The sequence below is a fragment of the Sceloporus occidentalis genome, unplaced genomic scaffold (assembly GCF_023333645.1).
Source record: "Sceloporus occidentalis isolate IW3139 unplaced genomic scaffold, rSceOcc1.0.p SCAF_14, whole genome shotgun sequence".
NCBI classification, from domain to species: domain Eukaryota; kingdom Metazoa; phylum Chordata; class Lepidosauria; order Squamata; family Phrynosomatidae; genus Sceloporus; species Sceloporus occidentalis.
In genome coordinates this window covers 17,804,562-17,824,298 of record NW_028316994.1, presented here as the reverse complement: position 1 = coordinate 17,824,298, position 19,737 = coordinate 17,804,562, and the positions used below count along the sequence as shown (strand labels likewise).

The window sequence follows — 19,737 nt, the reverse complement described above, 5'->3', positions numbered from 1 at the left end:
AGTTCACAAGATTAGCTATGGCTTTCCAGACCAGAGTGGGGATTCGAACGAGTCCAACACTGAAACCACTATGCCATGCTGCCTCCATAAGGGATTACTTGACCAGATTTATTTTGTCATTACCTTCCACTGAGGTTGAGAGTGAGGCCTGCGGAAGGACACCCAATGGTCATGGCTGAGTGGGGATTCGAACTCGGGTCTCCCAAAGTTCTAATCCGACATTCAGACTAGAGCAACATCCTATTTTGGGACTAAATACTGTCTCAATCAGTATGCTATGCCACTGCTATTCCAGATCACACTGTTGTCCAACGGATTGCACTACACAACAGGGCAAACACATACAAAATGGAGGAAGCCAGCAACTTTTCAGGACTCTTGCACTATGATGTTACTTTGACTACATCCAGTGGTTTGAGTACTGGACTATGAATTGGGGAGACCAAGGTTCAAATCCCTGCTCAGTCACATAAACCTCCTAGGTAACCTTGAGCAAGTCACACTCTCACAGCCTCAAAGAAAGCCAATGGTAGGAAAAGCTTTGAAGAAATCTGGTCAAGGAAACGCTTGGAGAGGCAGTGTGGTGCAGTGGTTTGAACGCTGGGCTATGGGAGACCAAGGTTTGAATGCCCAGCCATGGAAACCCAATGAGTGACCTTTGTCTGAGTCACACTTTCTCAGCCTCGGAGGAAGCCAATTGCAGCAAACCTTTGAAGGAATCTGGCCAAAGGAACCCTAGGAGAGGCAGCTTGGTGTAGTGGTTTGAGTCTTGGACTTTGACTCTGGGAGACCCAGGTTTAAATCCCCCTCTGCTCAGCCATGGAAACCCAGTGGGTGACCCTTGGGCGAGTCACACTCTCTCAGCCTCAGAGGAAGCCAATGGGAACAAGCTGTGGAAGGCAGTCCACGGTTAGGGTGCCGCAACCAAGAAGGCCCTTTCTCAAGTCCACACATGACAAAGTGGAATAGGATACCAGTTCTAATCCTGGGTGCCTTTGCTCTTAAGGACTTTATTAATGGGATGAACAAACTGAAGAAGAAACTAAGGTCTCTACAGAGCTTGGGAAGGTTGCTTTTTGGGAGGGAGGTGGGAAGGCAGCTTCCACATTGGGGATTCTGGGAGTTGTAGTCCCAAAAAGAAATCAGCTTTCACAAACATTGGGTTGGTCAGTGACCACTGGCTGGGAAAGCCAAATAAAACCTCATTTTTTAAAATAAACTTTATTGTATTAACATGTCAATACATACAACAACTAACAATCTTTCCATTACTGTCAGCATAATGTCATTTCCTGTCTCATCTTTATAAACACTTGTACAGAGTCTACCTGAAAGTATCCAGTCTAATTGCTCTGAGGCCCTGATTATGAATATCCAGCCTCAACAGGTGGGTCATTGTGGGATACCTCTAAGGGTGCATCTACGCTGTAGAAATAATGCAGTTTGACACCACTTTTAAGAGCCAGGATTCCATCCGACAGAATGTTGGGATTTGTAGTTTGGTGAGGCGCCAGCCCTCATTGGCAGAGAAAGCTAACGACCTTGTGAAACTGCAGATCCCAGGATTCCCTACGATGCAGCCACGGCATTTAAAGTGGTGTCAAACTGCAATATTTCTACAGTGCAGAAGCATTCTAATTCTCAAGCCTCCAGCCCAACTTCTGGCTAAAGTCAAGATTATTCTGTATCAATGGCCCAGCAGCACCTCCTTGTGGCCAGCCTGGGTAATACTGCTATTTCTTAATCCCAGTGTAGCTATGCTGAAAATGATGGGAGTTGCAGTTGTAACCCTCTGGAGGGCATCAGGGGGAGGAAGGCGAAACTAGTCGATACCACCCTGAACATGCCTGAATTTGGAAGCTAAGCAGGGGGAGGCCTGGTTAGTCCTTGGACAGGGGAACCCCAGGAAAAACTAGCATGGATCTCCTGTAGTGTTGTTGTGTGTCTTCAAGACGCTTCTAACTCATGGTGACTCTAAAGTGAGTATCCACACTGCAGAAATAAAGCCATTTGACACCACTTTAACTGCCACGACTCTATCCTACGGAATCCTGGGATCTGTAGTTTGGTGTGGCACCAGCGCCATATAGTGGTCTGAGCATCGGACTACAATTTTGGAGACCAGGGTTTGATTCCATGCTCAGCCATACAAACCATGGTAACTTTGGGCTAGTCACACCCTCTCAACCCAGGAAACCCAATTATAGGGTTGTCTTAGGGTTGCCATAACTCAGAAACGACAATGACAACAACAACAAAGCACCAGAGCTCTCTGAAAGACCAGGCTGAATACCTAGCCACGCTATAAATCTCAAAATCCCCCCAAATCTGGAGCCATGACCCCTAACCCAGGCAGGACCCTCTTCAAGTGGCGTTTGGCTTGACACACTTTTGGTGCAGGGTTGGAGTAGATGATCTTTAGGGCACCCTCTTCCTTTTGGGACGCCATGATGATCCCACAGTCTGGAAGAGAGGCTTGGAGAAAGGGTCCCAACTTCTCTGGCCAGGCACCACTTTCCTTAGCTGCCACTCCCTTCTCCTTTGGTCAGGCCTCTCCTGGAATAACCTTGTCTCCAGTCAAAAAGGACATTGAGAAACTGAAGCCATGTGTCCAGAGGAGGGCCACTAAAATGGTGAAGGGTCTGGCAACCATGAAGCCCTGTGAGAAATGACTCAGGGAGCTGGGGATGTTTAGCCTGGAGAAGAGAAGGGTAAGAGGTGATATGAAGGGGTGTCATATTGAGGAGGGAGCAAGCTTCTTTTCTGCTGCTCCAGAGACTAGGACACAGCGGAGCAAGGGATGCAAGCGCATCATTGGAAAGCAACTTCCTGACAGTAAGGCGGCTGCATCAGCAGAAGAAGGATAGCCTGCTGCTGCTGCTGCTGCTGCTGCTGCTGCCAAGTTTTGTCGGCGTGGCCTGGAAAAGTCCTCCACTGGGGGGCGCTGCGGCTCCACCTTCTCCGCCGCTGGGACGTTCCTTTGGTCCGAGTCCGGGATGATGGCTTCTCCTCCTCCTCCTCCTCCTCCGGCGGCTGCTGGGCTCCTCCTCCCCGGCGGGGGACCCGAGCGGCGGGCTTCCTCCTCCTTGCCTAGCCCTCCTCCCGGCTCCCTGGGCGCCTTCTTCCGCGGCTGCTCCGCCCGAGTTTGGTCCAAGAGGAGCAGGAGCAGGAGCAGGAGGAGGGCAGGCAGCAGCAGCAGCAGCCTCAGGATCATGAGGGTCAAGGTGGACTTCGAGGAGTGCCTCAAGGACTCGCCCCGCTTCAGGTGGGCAGCAGCAGCAGCAGCAGCAGCAGCAGCTGGACCCTGCAGCCCCGGCGGACCTTGGCAGCAGCAGCAGCAGCAGCAGCAGCAGCGGAGCCAGGCTGGCAGTGCCAGCAGGGCTCCCTCCGGCCGGGGGACGGCGCCGACTGGCACGCCCCGCGCTGGCTGTGTGTGTGTGTGTGTGTATGAATGGAAGGTCCACACCCGAGTGGGCGAAGGGGCTGGAGAGCCACGGGTGTGTTGTTGTGTGTCTTGGGGGGGGGGGGTGATGTGTGTGTGCGGGCATGGAGAGCTCAAGCCCAGGAGAGAAGGGGAGCATGGAGAGCCAAGTGGCTGTGTTGTTGTTGTTGTTGTTGTTGTTGTTGTGTGCTCGTGCATGCATGAAGGGTTCAAGCCCAGAATAGAGGAAGACATGGAAAGCCGTGTGTGTGTGTGTGTGTGTTCTTGTTGTTGTTGTGTGTATGGGGGGGTTTCAAGCCAAGAAGAGAGAGGAGCATGGAAAATCAAGTGTGTGTGTGTGTGTGTGTGTTTGGGCATAGGGGGTTCAAGCCCAGAAGGGAGGGAGACCTGGAAAGCCAAGTGTGTGTGTGTGTGTGTTACTGTTGTTGTCTGTGTGTGTATTGAGGGTGGGGTTCAATCCCCAAGTGTGTGTGGTGTGCTGCATGTTGTGTGTGTATAAATGAGGGATCCACACCCAAGTGTGGAATGGGAGGGGACCTGCAGAGCTTTGTGTGTGTGAGAGTGTTGTGTGTGTTGTGTGTGGGGGCGTGCATGGGGGGAGTCAAGCCCAGAAGGGAAGGGGATGTGGAAAACCAAGTGTGTTTGTCTGTTGTTGTGCGTGAACCCCCATGCAAGCACACACAAACACACAACACAAACACATGGCTCTCCATAGCCCCTTCCCTTCCCACACTTGGGGGTAACCCCCCCATGCATACACACATACAAACACAACAACATACACACTGTCTGGCCTTGAACCCTCCTCCATGCATGCACACACATACAGACACACACACACACACACTGTACACACACTTGGCTTTCCATGCTCCCCTACTGCACTTGGGTGTGAACCCCTTATGTATGCACACACACAAAGACACACACATACTTGGCTTTCTGTGCCCCCTTCCCTTCTGGCCTTGAATCCTTCATGCATGCACCCACACCCACACCCACACTTGTGTGTTTTAACAAACCTGGGCTTCTGCTCCTCTTACTGTGTTGGTGCTATGGATCTACACAAAAAAGGAAGAAGGGAATAACACCTGACACAATTTGAAAAAGTTTATGTTTTGGGGGAACTTTGTTGTCGTTGTTGTTGTTGTTTTGTGCCTTCAGATTGGTTCCAACTTATGGCTGCCCTAAAGTGAACTTGTTACAGGGTTTTCTTGGCAGGTTTCTAGAGAGGGAGTTTGCCATTCATTGCCTTCTGCTGAGGCTGAGAGAGTGTGACTTGCCCCAGGTCACCCATTGCGTTTCAGTGGATTCGAACCCTGGTCTCCAGAGTTGGACTCCAACACTCAAGCCATACACCACTCTGTGGTTGCCATGCTGGAGAACTACAGCTCCCGAAAACTCCCATAGCCAGCATGGTTGGGGAGTTGCAGTCCCAAAACGAAACTTCAGCTAACTTGACTTGGGTTGGGGATTTGCAGAGATGCAGTCCCCAAAAGGAAGGGACTTTGTTCAAAGCTTTGGAGCCCCAGAGGGTTTGAAATGGTGAGGAAAAAATGAAGTGTCAGTTTCAGGAGCCAAGGAAGGAGTGAGTCACTTTCCTTGAGTCACAAGGGAGCTGGAATTTTCCTGCGCTTGTGTTTAAAAAACCCGGTTCCACACACAGAGAGGAGGGGGCCCTTAGATTTTGAGAGAAGGGGGTTGTTTGCAGTTTCACACATACACACACCTGACAAAAAGATGTCAGAGAGTGCAGAAAAGAGGAGAGTGAATTGCCAGTGAAGGTTGCCAACGTTTTTGACCATCCCTGCTCCTGTGCTTCTCTACCAGCAATTGGATCTGCAGAAGCAAGCTGAGTAGTAGTGGTGGAGCACTTCTCTGTGTGCCAGGTAGAATGCCACCTGCTCATTGCTGCCTGCAGGTTGAGTTGCCGTTAGAAGCACAAGAGCAACCATGGTTTGTGTTTTTTGGGGGTAAGTTGACAACCTCAGTGGTGAGGTCTCAGGAAAGCCATTGAGTGGTTCTCTACTGTGGCAGAGGAAATAGTGGGGTGCATGGTGTAGTGATTTCAGTGCCGGACAATGACTCTGGGGACCAGGGTTTGAATGCTGGCTCAGCTGTGGAAAAGCTAAAGGTCTTTGTAAAGCTACAAACCACAGCTACAGCAGTTAAAGTGGGGTCAAACTGCATTACTTCCTACAATGCAGATGCACCCTGAGAGCCAGGCTGGCGTAGTGGTTTGAGTGTTGGACTATGAGGTTTATCACACAGAGGTTTTTAGAGGTTTTGCAGGTCAGTTCCAACGTGAGTGCACTTCCAACGATGTGGAATCACGTCATAATGTGAATGTGTTATCGGACGCCATTCCTTTCTATGGGAGCTCCTTCCCTGGCGCTTCTGCAGTGATTCCAAAGTGACTCCTCATTTTGATGAATTCAGAAAAAAAGTGAATTCACAGAATTCGCATTCAAGCTCACTTCAATTTCACTTCGAATTGGTCTGGTGCGGAAAACCACTCCGATGTCGCCCCCCTTGGCCCCTTGCGTCCTGCTCCGTCATTCCCCTCCTCCTTCTTCACCCCATTTCTCCCCCTTCTGCCACCCTGCCACCCATCCCATCATCATCCCCCTCATCCCTGCCTTCTCCTGCATCCCAATCCTGGCCCCAGCTACCCCCAGTGACCTATCCCATCATCCCCTGACTGCTTCTTCACCCCAATGAAGGATGACAGCTAAGAAGGGGGCAGGGAAGGAGGACAACATCCAGAGCCCCACTGAGCATGCGCAAGGGTGCCGATTCAAATCGTTGAACCCTCTGGTGTGGTAATACAGTGTGCACTCACTCTGCTTTGCTTGAATCCACATCGCGTGACTTGCTTGGAATTGAACTGACTTCGCTTCCCCCTCGATTCGGAAGGGAAACAGAAAGGCAACCAGGTGTGGTAAAACATCATGTTTTAACCTTAATTCACATTGCTAGACAGGAGTGACTCTGGATCTGGTGTGAAAAAACATCACGCTTCGCATTGCTAGAACAGGAGTGACTGCGGATCTGAGCTGCAGACCCCCCCCCCCCACGTATGATAAGGTGTCTAGAGATTAGGGTTTGATTCCCAGCTTGGCCATGAAACCCACTGGTTGCCCTTGGGCAAGTCACACTCTCTCAGCCTCAGAAGATGGCAATGGCAGTCCCCCTCTGAACAAATTGTTCCAAGAAAACTCTGTGATAGGGTTGCTATAAGTTGGAAAGAACTTGAAGGCGCACAACAGCAAACATATTGTAGCCGAGAAAATGTCACACTTTTTATTTAATCCCATTGTTTATCCCACTAAAAGAGAGCTAGCAAGATGCAGTTTAAAAAAATAATCGAACTCTATAAAAATTATTGCAGTAATCAATGAGGAAGGAAGGTTAAAGCAATTTAAATATGGAGGTACTGGGTTTGTCCCGCTCTTTGCCCAGCCATGCGCTCTCTTCTCTTGGCTCTCATCCTCCCCGAACCTGTGTCTCTGTGGGGTTTCCGGTGTGCTCTCCCTTTGCATCAGGTGCTTAGAAACCTCACACTTCCTACGCAGAACTCTTGTAGGCAGGAAGTGGTATCATGCGCAAGTCGCAAAGGTGTGCGTGGTGCTGCCTTGGTGGGTGTTAAGATGGTCAGGGATGCTTTGGCTCTGGATTGCCATGCTGCCAGTGGGTTGGACTATGTGACCCTCAGGGTCCCATACAGTTCTGTAATTTCATTGCCCTCACATCATTGACGCTCAGGGCTAGGCCCTGAGGCATTGATTCCCAAACTTTGGTCCTGTGGGTGCTTTCGACTTTAACTCCCAGAAGCCCCAGACAGCTTGGCCAACAGTCAGGAATTCTGGGAGCTGAAGTCCAAAACATCTGGAGGACTAAAGTTTGGGAATCACTGCTCTAGGGTCTTGCAAGGTGTCAATGAAATAGATAGCCCTGTATGGCCCTGGACCTTCTACCACAGTGGCTGTACTGAGTGGGGGATTTTGGGAGTTGCAAATAAGTGAAAATGAGAATGCCCTTGGCTCTACGTTGCATCAGCTCATATGATGATGTTGCATAGGATGATGCCTAGTTTGAACCTTATGGACAGCTGTGCAAATCTTGGGCAGGGCTGGGAATGTTATGTCCTCACATATATTATTGGACTGCAACACCCAGCAGCCCTGATGGGCATAGACTTTAGACAGCCATAATGGGGCCTTTAGTCCAGCATTGTTTGGAGGACCCCACAGTTTCCCTCTCTGGCCTCCTGACATGGGCTTGCATAACTTTTTGCAAGGACAGTCTCATTGGGGAATACAGTAGAGGGCCTTCTTGGTGACGGCTCCCAGTCTTTGGAAATTAAAAGCACTACAATTTGGGGGAAATTTCTGTTTATGGGAAATTTCCCAGGCTTTTAATGGTGTGCCATTGCGCTGATTTGTATCCTTTGCCTTTCAGTGGACCTTTTTCAAGGGTTTTTAGTTACTCTTTATTTGCATTGTTAATAGTCAGCTTTTATATACTTTTACTCCCTGTTTGTAATTGTTTATAATGTCATTTGTTGTCATTTGGGTTAGCCAAAGATAGTCTGTAAATGAATTAACAGCAGCAGCAACAACAACAGCAACACAGGTTGAGTCTTCTTTATCCAAAATGTTTGGGACCAGATGCGTTCTGGATTTATAACTTTTTGTTATAAACTGTGGGGTCCTCCTGACAAATATTTGGAATGCAAGCTTAAACCCAAAATTCATTTATGTTTCATGAACACCTTTGACACATAACCTGGAGGTAGTTTTATACATTATTTCAAACATGGTTTTGTGCACGAAGCAAAGTTTGTGTGCCTTGAACCATCAGGAAGCAAAGGTGTCACTCTCTCAGCCACCCACGACAAAAGTTCTGGGTTTTGGAATATTTTAGATTTTGGAATATGGAATAACACAATCAAAATCATCTAGTTGGGCTGCTGGGTCTTGCAGTCTGACTATATCTGGAGGACACAAACTTTGCTTTGTGGTCAAGATTGGGTATTTCCCTGCCGCCTCCCCAAATTTTGTCATTTTCTCAGCCTCCTGCCTCCGGGACAATGGTGACACCTTGTTTCCAAGTGTCTTTGCTTTCCATTTACAGAATATTTTCCTGTTTTTCCCCATTTCCCCTCTCAGTTTGGCATTTTCACCTCCTCACTTTGCAGAAAAATTGGTTTTGGGTGCCTGTTTCTTTGCACGCATTTCTGTAGTATTAAATGTGGCAACTATTTTGCCATCTTTGCTTCTCTTCTGTATCTTTTTTCTCCCAACTTCTTTTGCTTTTTGGAAATAAATATCTTTATTTCCTCCCTCTCACCTCCTTTCTTCCCCATATTTGAGTCTGAGCCCCTCTCCCAGGGCATCGTGGGAGATGCTTATCTGGGGGCGGCCATCTTCAAACGGCCCACTGTCAGCAGCCATCTTGAGCAACTGAAGAGGAAATGGTTCTGCCTTGCTGGAAAGGAGCACCAGACAATGCAATAAGTCAGTCTTCCTCAACTGGTGCAAGTCCTTCAGATGTGTATTGCACCACCCAGCATCCACGGCTGAAGGATAATGTGCGTTGCAGTCCAACACATCTGGAGGTTGACCAGTTCAGGGGAGTCTTGTTGTCTTGTTGAACAAAAGCAAACCTGACTATTTTGATCAATTAGATTGCATCTGCACTGCAGAATTAATTCAGTTTGACACTCCTTTAACTGCCATGACTCCATGCTATAGAATGCTGGGATTTATAGGTCAGGTGGGAGAAAACTCTTGAGAGTTCCTAAGACAAGATATGTTGCGACTGCGCAAAGGGCTTTCTCTGCTGTTGCCCCGCAGTCTTGGAACTCTCTCCCTGATGAGCTCCGCTCAGCCCCCTCCCTCGAGTCTTTTAAGAAAAACCTTAAGACTCACCTCTTTTGCCAAGCCTTCCCCCACATGTCCTGATTGTCATTCTCTCCTGTATACTCTGTATATACTGGATAATTGTAATTGGATTGTATTTGGATTGTTTTATTGATTTTAATTGGTTTTAATTTTAGGAATGAATGATGGATTTTAATGCTATTTTGTGTTGTTTTTAATATGGGGAATTTTACGTGATGTATTTGTATTTTATCACATGTTGTAAACTGCCGTGATCGTAGGGACGGCGGTATAGAAATAAAGTTTCATTCATTCATTCATAGTTTTGTGAGATATTTAACCTTCTCTCTCAGAGAGCATGGAGCCATGACAGTTCAGGTGGTGTCAAACGGCATTAATTCTGCAGTGCAGATGCAGCCTTTGATATGACTATTTTTGGAAACAAGGAGCTAATTTTAGGGCATGGGGTGAGAGTTGGACTGCAACTCCAGGCAGACCGGCCAATACAGCAGAGGTTGAGGAATGCTGGGAGTTGCAGTCCACCTCCATCTGGGGGAACCACATGGCTTTCTACAACAGAGTAGGGTCTGAATAATGTTTTGCCTGGCTCTCTTGCTTTCTCTGCTTCTCCGCTTGCGGTCTCTTTGCAGCTTCCGGCCTCCTTCAGGGTTAGAACCACTTCCTGTTAGTTGCCTGAAACCTCACTTTTTGCCCCTGATCTGAAGAGTCCTCTGTTTGGGTGATTCACACAGATCTGCAGAGAGACGCTTGTGCAATGGTTCACACTGACAGAGCAATGCCACCATCATCCCAACAGTGCAAGAGCAGGCCACCAGTCCTTCCCAAGAAGATACCTTAGGGCAAGGGTGGGGTACCCAGTATGACAGCATCACTCCTTGCACAAAAGGTTTATTAGCAGAGAGAGAGAAAATAGCATGGAAACACTAGGATAGGTTCCTGCACCGCACACACAAAAGAAGAGTGATTCAGCATCTTTCAGCAAACTTTTTATTCTAAAACTAGCAACGCTGAAAGGAAACGAGGGGGGTTCATCTACACTGTAGATATAGTGCAGTTTGACACCGCTTTAAGTGTCATTGCCATTGCAATGGACATTGTACTCCAACATATGTTGCCAGCACCAGGCTGCTGAAGATTGGTTCAACATTTAGGAGAGGAGACTGTGGCTTACAAACCTTCTCTGTTGCACTGGTGGTGGCTAAACACTTCAGACAACTTGCAGATATGTTAGTGTACAAACCAGCCCTGCAAAGTTGGCAGCTACAGGCTTCCTCCTCCTCCTTCTGCAAGAGGAACATGGAAGCAGTGAGGATCATGCTTCCCCCAGGTTGTGTGGTGCATCTGTTGTTGTTATTGTGTACCTTCAAGTTGTTTCTGACTTATGGCAACCCCTATCATGGGGTTATCTTGGCAAAATTTGTTCAGAGGGGGACTTGCCATTGCCTTCCCATGAGGCTGACAGAGTGTGACTCACCCAGTGGGTTTCCATGGCCCAGTGGGGAATTGAATCCTAGTCTCCAGTGTCATAGTCCAACATTCAAACCACTACACCATGCTGGCTCTATGGTGAATCTACAGACTCCTAAACCAAGATCATGACATAAAATTCCAACTTGTGATGTGTTCCCTTCTGATTTATGCAATTAATTCTTGTTTCCTCTGCTCTTGGAATTCCTCTTTCCGCCATCAGGGCTGCCATTGAGACGGTGGAAACGGAGGTGTCTTTGTTGGAGACCCAGCTGGAGAAGGTGAGGGGGTTGAATTGGGGTTCAGAGTGTTCTGCCTCACTAACCGGTGTAACAAATGGCTTGTCTTTACTAGTTAGGATACCTTGGGCTTGTGAACCTATCATGGGGTTTTATTGCCATGTTTCTTCAGAGGGAGTTTGCCATTGTCATCTTCTGAGGCTGAAAGAGTGTGATTTGTCCAAGGTTGCCCAGAGGTTTCATGGCCAAGCCAGGATCTGAACTCAGGTCTCCCAGCGTTGTACTCTGACACTCAAACCATTATGCTATGCTGGCTACTCCCAGAATATTTAGACCCCAGATTCCCTCCATTACCTGTGCATTCTCTGCAGTGATGATGGTGGCTGCTTTCCAACACAATCCCTGTTTCTTGCTTGGCACTGTCACTGGGGTCACAACAAGGTGCCCAGCCATGCTATCGACACTGGGCACCTTGTTCTGACCTCAGAACAACTCGCGCTCACAGCCATGCTGTCGGACGGATTGCAGGGGCTGTATGGAAAGGTAGCTGCAGAGAGAGCCAGAAACCCAGAACAAAAGGTCAAGTTTTTAAATTCGAATTAAAGGGAGGAAAGGTCGAATCAGGTGTGGATTTTGTGAACAGTCCATGCCCGATTCAGGGTTTTTGCCCTGCATTGTGTTTTAAGGATGCTGCAAGCACAGGTACAATTAGGAGTAAAATAACCCATGTAGACAAGCCCAAAATCTTGGGCCAACCTCACCCAGCATGGCCCAGAGTAAGGGAGTTGTACATTGGCTAGAACATTTGGAGATCCAAACTTCCTTGCTCCAGTAGATTGCAAAATCTGGGTGTGTAATGACATAGAGGAAGATGCTGTTTGTGCTGCCTGGGTCCCCTATGGTGTGGGCCTTTAAAAGCCCCATCTCGTTTTTTGTTATCAGACATATACCACCCACGTTCCCTTGGGGCTTTTTGGGAGCCCTCAGAAATTATTTTTGATTTTGTTTTGCATTTTTGGGTTTTTTTTTTTTTAAATCGAACCAAGGGGGCCACAGAATCGTCCTGGGGGCTTCATGGGGCCCTTGGCTATGCATAGGGCCTACCTCTGTGTTAGACCATGTATTGTTGTTATTATTGTTATCATTATTATTTGTATCCAGCCTTTTCCCCAGATTGGGACTCAAATTGGCTTGAAACAATTAACAAACATTCTTAAAAAACACAGAAGTCAAAACACAACTAAACAATCAGGGGAAAAAATGAAAACCAAAGTCAAAACATTTATCATTAAAACATTCAAACAACAGTATTGTTTCTTTCCCCATTCCTCCCAGTTGCTGAAGCTATGCACCACCATGCTGGAATCGGGGCGCCAGTACTGCGCCCACAGCAAGACCTTCGTCTCTGGTGTCCAGGAGCTTTCCCAGAATTCCCTGGGAGACGCCATGATGAGCGTGAGTTTTCTCTGGAGAGAGCAGTGCTTGTGTGCAGAGGAGAAAGGAAGAGGAGGGAGAAGGAATAAGCAGGTCCATGGGCAGGACATTGTGGGTCACAAACAGCAGGTTGTGTGTGTTTTGGAGGACTGAGGGCTTTCTGGCATTGTGGATCTCAGCTGCAATTGCCTCTTTTTAAAATCTGGTCTTGTTGGCCATTCCATGATGCAGCTTGGCTTGAAAGGCAGGTTTGGCCATAGCCCAGAGGGGTCACGATGTGAAAGATGAGAGGTAGCTGATATTGACAGATACCTGTCTTGACCGAAGGAGGACACACCTTTTGTCCTCTGTGTGTCAGCTTAGTGGTTAAGACGTCTTAAGGTGGCCAGGTGAAACTTAAACAAAATAATAATCCCTTTCGTAATCTGATTGTGCAGGGTTATTACTGCCATACTACACCCAATCCGGTGTGATTTTGAAAGCTAAGCCAGCATGGGCCTGGTCCATCCTTGGATGGGAGGCCACCAGGGGAATATACAGTGGTCCCTCCACATTCGCTAGGCTTAGGTTGAAGGACCCCCGTGAATATGGGAAAACAGCAAATAAAAAAACACACCTCCCTAGGGATCTCCAGGTCCTCCAGTGCAGCTCTATGGTCAACATCTGCCAGAGGTTGATCATAGAATCATGTTGGAGGACTTACAAATGCCCAAAGAAGTGTTTTCTCTAGGAACTTCTAGGTTCTCCAGTGTAGCTCTATGGTCAACGCCCTGCAGAGTTGTGCTGGAGGACCTAGAGATTCCTAGAGAGAACATATTAATCAATACCACAGATAATCAAATCCACAGAAGTCAAAACCCCAAATGTGGAGGGCTGATTGTATAGCCATTCTTCCATATTCATGGATTCTTCATCCATGGATTCAACAATCCACTGCTTTTATATATTATTGTTCATAACAGCCTTCCAGTCGATCCTAGCTTCTGGAGACCCTGTGGATGAGACATTTCCAAGACTCCTTGTCCTCCAATGCTCTGCTCAAGTCCTTCAAAGTCATTCCCACAATCTCCTTAATAAAGTCCATCCATCTAGCATGTGGACTTCTCCTATTTCTACTTCTCTCCACCTTTCCAAGCATCATTATTACCTTTTCCAATGAGCCATGCCTTCTCATGATGTGTCCAAAGTACAACAGCCTCAACTAGATCATCTTTGGCTTCCAGGGAGATTTCAGGCTTGATCTATTCTAGGATCCTCAGCACTCTTCTCCAGTGCCATATCTCAAATGAGTTGCTTTTCTTCTTCTTTACTGTCCTGCTCTTGCACCTGTACATGGTGATGGGGAATACAATAGTTTGGACTATTCTAACTTCTGTGATCAGTTGCATATCTTGGCTCTTTAGGATCTCGTCTAGTTCTTCCATCACTGCCTGAGCATCCCCATATACACTGTTTCTCTGGCTGACCTCTCTCCTCTTTTCCAGGAGTGCCTAGAAAAGTTTTCCAAGAGCTTGACCAAGATGATTGATGGGCATGAGGTGAGTGATGCTATCTGTCTATCCTACTGTCCTCTCCTGTCTCCCATCCCTCTCTTTCTGCATCTTCGTTTTCTCTAGAAGAAAACCCATAAACCCCATAAAACTATGGCTTCAGATCCTCTTGGTAACCTTAAATTCCTCTCTTTGCTGCAGGAGCTTCTAGATGCAACCCAGCAGTCGCTCAAGAATCAGCTGCAGAGTCTGGTGAAAGAGTAAGTGACTTGTTGTGGATGGGCTTTCCCAACCTGGTATGCTCCAAAGGCTTTGCACTGCAACTCCTATCATTCTCTGCTATTGGTTACAACTCAGGTCCTGGTTATCTCAAGGGCAATATTTTTCCATATGAGCATGTCCATGCCTTGAGATTTTCTGGGGAAGCTCTTCTCTTTGTCTCATCTGGTGGGAATATGGGAGATGAAGCCTTCTTGGTAGCTGCTCAAAAGTTCTGGAACTCGCGTCCAACGAAAGCAAGATTGGTACTCCACTTGCTAACCCCGCTTACTAACAGTGTTGTGTGTTGTCTGCCTTCAAGGCACACCCATCACAAGGTTTTCTTGGCAAGTTCCTTCAGAGGGGGTTTGCCATTGCCTCCTGAGGTTGAGAAAGTGTGACTTGTCCAAGGTCACCTATTGGGTTTCCATGGCCGAGTGGGGTTTTGAACCATGGTTTCCAGAGTCATAGTCCAACACTCAAAGCACTATGTCATGCTGGCTCTCAACCCTTCCATAAGCGAGTGGAAACAGTATTGTTCCAGCTGGTTGTTCAAAGAGAAATCATGATCTGTGTGGTTTATGGGTTGTGTTCTTTTGAATGGTTATGGTTTTACTTGGTTTTAATTTTATTCTGTTGATATTTTAATTACATTTTTAACTTCTGTACAATGTGGGCTTTTAGCTCTGTTTTAACTTCTGCAAGCTTTCTTGAAGCCTGGTTTCGATATAATGTTCTTGCTATGTGCTCTCAAGCCATTTCAGACCTATGGCAACCCTATCACTGGGTTTTCTTGGCAAGATTTGAGAAGAAGGGAGTTTGCCTTTGCCTTCCTCTGACTTGCTCAAGTGGGTTTCCATGGCTGAGTGGGGATTCGAACCCTGGTCTCCAGGGTCATACATAGTACAATGTTCAAACCACTATACCACATTGTCTCTCTCTCTCTCTCTGTACTCACACATTTCATCCAGCATTGTGTCCCAGTCTTTTAAAATTATACTGTCTGGGAGAGTCTGGGAGTTGCAAAAAGGAAAAAGGAGCATTTCCAAGCTGTCATCTGCCCCAACAATGTGTGTGTAAAATCTGTGGTGAACCTGCTTTGGGTTTTAGTTCAAACTTCAGCAGAATGTCTCTGGAAATCAGGATTCCAGTGTTCAGAATGCATGTTTTCATTGCGTTCTTTTCTCCACCAACTCTTGGCTCTTTCTTTGGAGTCTCCTCTCCTGATTCTTAAACTATTTTCATTTTAGGGACATGAAACAGTTTAAGGAGACCCGGAAGGAGTTCGAACGTGGCAGCGAAAGCCTGGCCAGCGCCTTGCACCACAATGCTGAGGTCCCTCGCCGGCGCCACCATGAGGCCGAAGAGGCAGTGGTCGCCCTGAAGTGTGCTCGCACCACGTTCCGCGCCCGAGCCCTTGACTACGTATTGCAGGTAGGTGACGGATGGAGCAGTTCAGACTCTTGAACTCTCCCCTCCATTAGATTAATGGATTAATTACCTTTATATCTTGCCTTTCTCCTGATCTTGTTGTGTTTTCTGTTAAAGAAATAATTCACAAGAATACATCAGATTCATTAATTGAATTTTATCTGTGCAATTCATGGGGTTGACAGGCAGCTTGAAGAAGGCACACACCAACACGCATTTGTAAAGCATTTTAAAAAAACATTAACAGTAAAAGTATAGCACAGACACTCCATGAAAAAGTTCCTTCTGGTTAGCCAGTGCATTGGCAAAATCTCACTCTAAATAAAAAAAGGTTTTTGCCTGCTAGCAGAAGGAGAACAGAAGGGCATCCAACCAAGCCTCTTGTAGGAGGGAATCCATAACTTGGAGCAGCCTGTGATGGTGGTGGGTCAGAGAGAAAGCCCTCCATGGCATCTCTTAAAAGGGTAGAAAACATTGCGTTGATGGGGACAGTCATGGTTCAAGTGGCTTTTTTTCCCTTCAGATCAATGTGATCCAGTCGAAGAAGAAGTCCGAGATCCTGAAATTTGTGAGTATCTTTTGGATGGCAACAAGATTTTGACTTGTGTTGGGGGAATAGGTGTTAGCAGGACCAGGAGGGCATTTCCCATCCCTCATGGTCTGCCATGGGACAAAACTGTTCCCCCCAATTTTTCCTTTAATTGAAGTTTCTGGAAATTCAACTCCAGTTGATTTATTTATTTTTCCCAAACAATATTTTTCATTCAAGGTTGCAGTTTTTTGTCCTGGGACCCTTGGTGGTGTGTGTGTGTGTGTGTGTGTGTGTGTGTGTGTGGCTCACATAGACAGCCAAAATTGTCCAAAGAAAAAGAACTAGAAATCCTCGGAAGTCCCCTTCTGATTTTGAAACACGGGAAGGGAGAAATTGGTGTTGATGCAAGGACCCAGCAATCTGTTTCAAAGGAAAATTGCCATTCCTGGAGCTTCCTAAGAGACAGAATGGTCTTTTTTTGAATGGAGAAGAAAGGATGTTGTGATAAGACTGCAGGAAAGTCACAAAAGCAGTCTTGGGGGGCTATGTATGGTCTCAGGATGGCCCTTTGCTGACCCCTTCTTTAGCTGCAGGTACCCTAGTCCAAAAGTATCTTGAACCCCCAAATACCCAGAGAGAGAGAGAGAGAGAGAGAAAGAGTGAAAACGATGGATGCTACTTTGTCAGTGCAGCTGTTTCTGACTTTCCAGATGTTGACGCTGATGGAGGCCCAGTCCTCCTACTTGGAGCAGGGGTTCCACATGGCGAAACAGCTGGAACAGTATCGCAAGGACCTTGCGGCCCAGGTAAGGAAAAAATGGGGCATGGAGAAGAGATGGGATGGGGAGAAATGCAGACCAGGGAAGAAGCTGGAAAGGAAGGGAAGAGTTAATCCGATCAGGAAAGCCAAAGAGTTAGATAAAAACAGGATGCAGGGCAGATTCGGTATTTGCATTGTACAGAGTGGCCGAAATGCAGCTATCCTTGGGCTCCGTCTCTGATTTTTTGAAGGTAGGGAGAACTTGTTCTGTATGCTGGGTAACATCTGGATTGCTGTGGCTACTTTTGGGCACCCATTTTAAGGTGGGAATGGATAGATACTACAAGTACAGGTTGAGTCTCCCTTATCCGGGATTCCAAAATCTGAAATATTCCAAAAACTAAAACTTTAGTGCCTGAGACACCTTTGCTTTCTGATGGTTCAGTGTGCACAAACTTGGTTTCACAAACAACTGTATAAAATTACCTCCAGGCTATATGCATAGAGTATATGTGACACATAAATGAATTTTGTATTTAGAATTGGGTCCTGTCTTCAAAATACCTAATTTCCTACATGGCAGGGGGTTGTACTGGATGGCCCTTGCGGTCTCTTCCAACTCTATGATGCTATGATTTATTTGGATCTTGAAATACCTGCATGCAAGTACAGCTATCCCAAGATCCAAATAAAGAAATAAATCCGACATCCAAAACGGTCCTGGTCCCAAGCATTTTGGATAAGGGAGACTTAACTTGTATGACATTGCAGGTATTATGATAAAAAGGCTCATTATTATAATGCAAGTTGGTTACAAGCATTCGGATGAATAATAGTTCTGGGTCCTTGAGGGTAGAATTGTAAGAGAGGTGATTTAGAAGGCTGTGTCCCTAAAGAATCTCCACCAGTCTTAAGACGTCTGACATGTAGCACCCAGCCACATGGGCCCTTTTCTGGGAAACAAGTCGGATATAAATAAATAAATAGAATAATTACTCCCGGACCTTATGTTTTTGCTGGTGGTGGGTGGGTGAGATAGAGAGAAATCAGCCTCCCATTCTCCATTCTCATTAGTTTTGCATTTCTGTTGTCTCTGGTGAAGCTGCTGTGAGTTCAAATCTCGCCCAGCACATTTCCTGCTCAGAACAAGTTGTACTTCCTAGCAAAGTGGCCCCCTGACCTCTGTTTTGCTGCATAGTAGGATGTTTCTTTCCTCATTCTTTCACAGTTGACAGAAGAGAGAGAAAATAATCTACAGTTGGCTCTCCATATCCATGGATCCTGCATCCATGGATTCAACCACCCAGGGCTTCAAAATATATATTGTAAAAAAAAAAATCCGAAAAGCAAACCTTGATGTTGCCATTTTGTATAAGGGACACCATTTTACTATGCTGTTGTATATAATGAGATTTGAGCATCCATGGATTTTGCCATCCCCAAAGGGTCTTCCAGCAGATACCAAGGACCCACTGTATGTCAGGTGGACTTTTGAATGGGGAGGTAGAAATGCAACAATGACTGAATTTTGGGGTCTTTTTTTTGGTGGGGGGTCCTTCTGGAGAGGAATCCAAGCATCTGGGCTCATATATCTTTGCTTTGACCCTTACTCCAGCTCCATCAGCTGGTCCTGGAGTCGGCCCGAGAGAAACGGGACATGGAGCAGAGGCACACAGTGATCAAGCAGAAGGTGAGGCTCTTCCGGGGAGATTTGGGTTATGCACCAGCGGTTGGTTTGATAGGATGGAAGGCTAGGTCTTTTAGCTTGGAAACAGGGCTTCTCTGAGAGAGATGTGAAGCAGGTGGGAGTTGACTCTCCCATGCTAGGAGATCCACTGGCTGTGCTGGACTACAAATCCCATCATGATAGAGTTTGTAGTTCAACACAGCTGGAAGGCTCCCAGCTTGGGGGAAATTGAGAGAACCAACTAACTGCTCTTATTAGAATGGCTAAAGAGGTGTGCTTTAAAGCTAAGGTCCCTGTAGAGGGAGAAACGTGAGATATACTTGAACAAAATGATGATGATGATGATGATGAAGATGGGAATGGTTTGGGAAGGAAGGAGGCACAGAGTGACAGACAACAAGTCTCCAATACCAGTGGGAGCTTGTCGTCCGCTCTGGGTTTCAGTCCAAACTGAGGGAGAGGAATCTGGGAATAAGGGGCTGGAATCCAAGGAGGTATGATTGTTCTGGTTTGCTGCTGTCTTTTTTACTTCGATCCCCCCTTTGTGTCTGTGTAATGAGTTGGGTCTGCTTCTCCTCCTCCATTTTGTAGGACTTGTCCCGGGATGATGTGATTCCTGAATCCAAGACGGAGCCCGGAGGAGTGGTGATGGAAGGATACTTATACAAACGGGCCAGCAACGCTTTTAAGACGTGGAGCAGGTGAACGTGGTCTCCTCCCCTCCTCCCTCTGAACTTGGAAAAATTCCTTTTCTAAGCTTTCCTCTCCCTTGTCTGTTCCTTTGGGCATTCCTCTTTCCCTTCCTCAGCAGCTTGGTGGATGAAGGATGGGGTCTTCACATTTTTAAACATGAAGTGCTGTGTTAGATTAGGCCATCTAAAAATCAACAGTTCCCAAACTATGGTTCTCTGGGTGTTTTGAACTTCAACTCCCAGAAGCCCCATTTAGCCTGGCCAAGTCTCACAAATTCTGGGAGCTGGAATCCAAAACATCTGGAGGACCAATGTTTGGGAATCACTGGTCTAAATCAAGCTTAGATGGCTGCCCAGAGGCCTCTGGAAATGAAGAGAGCAGCCACGCTCTTCTCCAGT

The 19,737-nt window shown here is 46.9% G+C and overlaps 1 protein-coding gene across 1 annotated transcript in view; it reads left to right on the top strand.

Moving 5' to 3' along the window:
- The first annotated feature begins 3,198 nt into the window (after window positions 1–3,198).
- The window catches only part of ACAP1 (ArfGAP with coiled-coil, ankyrin repeat and PH domains 1), a 28,483-nt gene continuing 11,944 nt past the window's right edge, over window positions 3,199–19,737 (top strand). The window contains exons 1-10 of the mRNA XM_089479868.1: window positions 3,199–3,265; window positions 11,039–11,096; window positions 12,390–12,509; window positions 13,973–14,026; window positions 14,180–14,238; window positions 15,487–15,670; window positions 16,191–16,235; window positions 16,910–17,005; window positions 18,575–18,649; window positions 19,238–19,347. Coding sequence (XP_089335994.1) covers window positions 3,213–3,265; window positions 11,039–11,096; window positions 12,390–12,509; window positions 13,973–14,026; window positions 14,180–14,238; window positions 15,487–15,670; window positions 16,191–16,235; window positions 16,910–17,005; window positions 18,575–18,649; window positions 19,238–19,347 — 854 coding nt within the window. The 5' untranslated portion in view covers window positions 3,199–3,212. The remainder of the gene's footprint in view (window positions 3,266–11,038; window positions 11,097–12,389; window positions 12,510–13,972; window positions 14,027–14,179; window positions 14,239–15,486; window positions 15,671–16,190; window positions 16,236–16,909; window positions 17,006–18,574; window positions 18,650–19,237; window positions 19,348–19,737) is intronic.